This window comes from Penaeus monodon, chromosome 15 (genome assembly GCF_015228065.2).
Source record: "Penaeus monodon isolate SGIC_2016 chromosome 15, NSTDA_Pmon_1, whole genome shotgun sequence".
In the NCBI taxonomy this organism is placed as follows: Eukaryota; Metazoa; Arthropoda; class Malacostraca; order Decapoda; family Penaeidae; genus Penaeus; species Penaeus monodon.
The window spans coordinates 5,057,207-5,058,541 of record NC_051400.1 but is presented as its reverse complement, the minus strand read 5'-3'; the positions used below and the strand labels follow the sequence as shown (position 1 = coordinate 5,058,541).

The 1,335-nt window shown below is 40.8% G+C and overlaps 1 protein-coding gene across 1 annotated transcript in view; it reads left to right on the top strand.

The window, feature by feature from the left end:
* The window catches only part of LOC119581704 (calponin homology domain-containing protein DDB_G0272472-like), a gene marked incomplete at its 3' end in the record, with an annotated part of 10,373 nt that overhangs the window by 838 nt on the left and 8,200 nt on the right, over positions 1–1,335 (top strand). The window contains 1 exon segment of the mRNA XM_037929829.1: positions 445–1,156. Coding sequence (XP_037785757.1) covers positions 445–1,156 — 712 coding nt within the window.

Genomic DNA, 1,335 nt, shown 5'->3' with positions numbered 1-1,335 from the left:
TTACCTTTTGTATTGAATGAAATTTCAGAATTGTATGTCAAGGTCTTGAATAGCTTGGTTGTTTACATCTCCCAAAGGAACTGCGTCGAATGATGCAAGGATCAGGAGGCAAGAAGTTCTTGATCTGATTCTAAAACTGTATATTGTCCTGCAGCCACATTACTACCTTGTCAACATGGGTGATAATGGAGTATCAGCTGGCATCTTCAGTGCACAAGTTTAATATGTTGTCATTACTACATTACCTCAATTTTTAAAAAGCTGAAATCAGATTTAATGGTCGTGGTAATTTATGCTGACTTTTTTTTTTGTTTTGAGTAATGTTGACAAATATAGTTAGGGTTTGCAACATAACATTTTTAGGTAGATTATATTGCTAAACTTTTGAAATGTCTTGTCCTGACTGTATGTGGTATACTATAGTAGTGATTTTTTTCCTTCCAGAACAAGTGTCTAGGCAAGAGGCAATGCGGTCAGATGTTCCAATTTCTGAGCAGATGAAGATTGCAGCTGACCAGGACCAAAAGGAAAGAACCTCCATTGTCGAGCTACAGGAGCGTATTGCAAGGGATCTCATGGATCCTCATACCCAGAACCTCTTAAAAGAATTATTGAAACAGAGTAAAAAGACAGCAGAAGAGAAGGAGTCCCCTATGAAGGATGTTTCTCCTGATCCTGCCACAGTAGCTAGTGAACTGGAAGAACTAGGGATGGACCTTGAGGAAGTGGGTGAAGAAGTTGATGACATCTTTGGAAAATCAATGTCCAGATCTGTAGAAGATTCTATTGGGAACTCTTTCCAAGAGGGGCTGGAGCGTGGGAAAAGGCTAAGGCAGGTGCAGGCCAGCACCAATCCCTCACCACCTTCCAGGGAAAGGGGACATGAGCCAAAGCCTTCTTCCCGTGGCCAAGAAACCAGGTATCCCTCAGACTGGAACCTAAAATCTACAGTGGAAGATTCTAGGAAGCACTTACACTCCTCACTGCAGTCTTCAGAGGAACCCACTGTAAAGGGTGTTCCTGATGATGCCAAGTCCAGCGGCTCATCTTTCTGGGTCCCAGCTTTCGACTGGCATAAAGCACAGAAAGTCAAGAAGGACATGAGCTATCAGTCTGGTGCCAATGATTGGGAGGTGGAGACACCATATGTCCAGAGGTAAGATTAATACAGTTTCAGAAGAAAAACAAGGATATAATACAAGTATATAATATACTGATGATATACCTACTTTAAGTGAAATAGCTTTTTGAAATTTGACAGGCTTTGGGTTATAAAAAAAAAGGACAATAGAAAAAAGGTACATTGTTAAAACCTATTTCAGTGTCAGGAGGGAA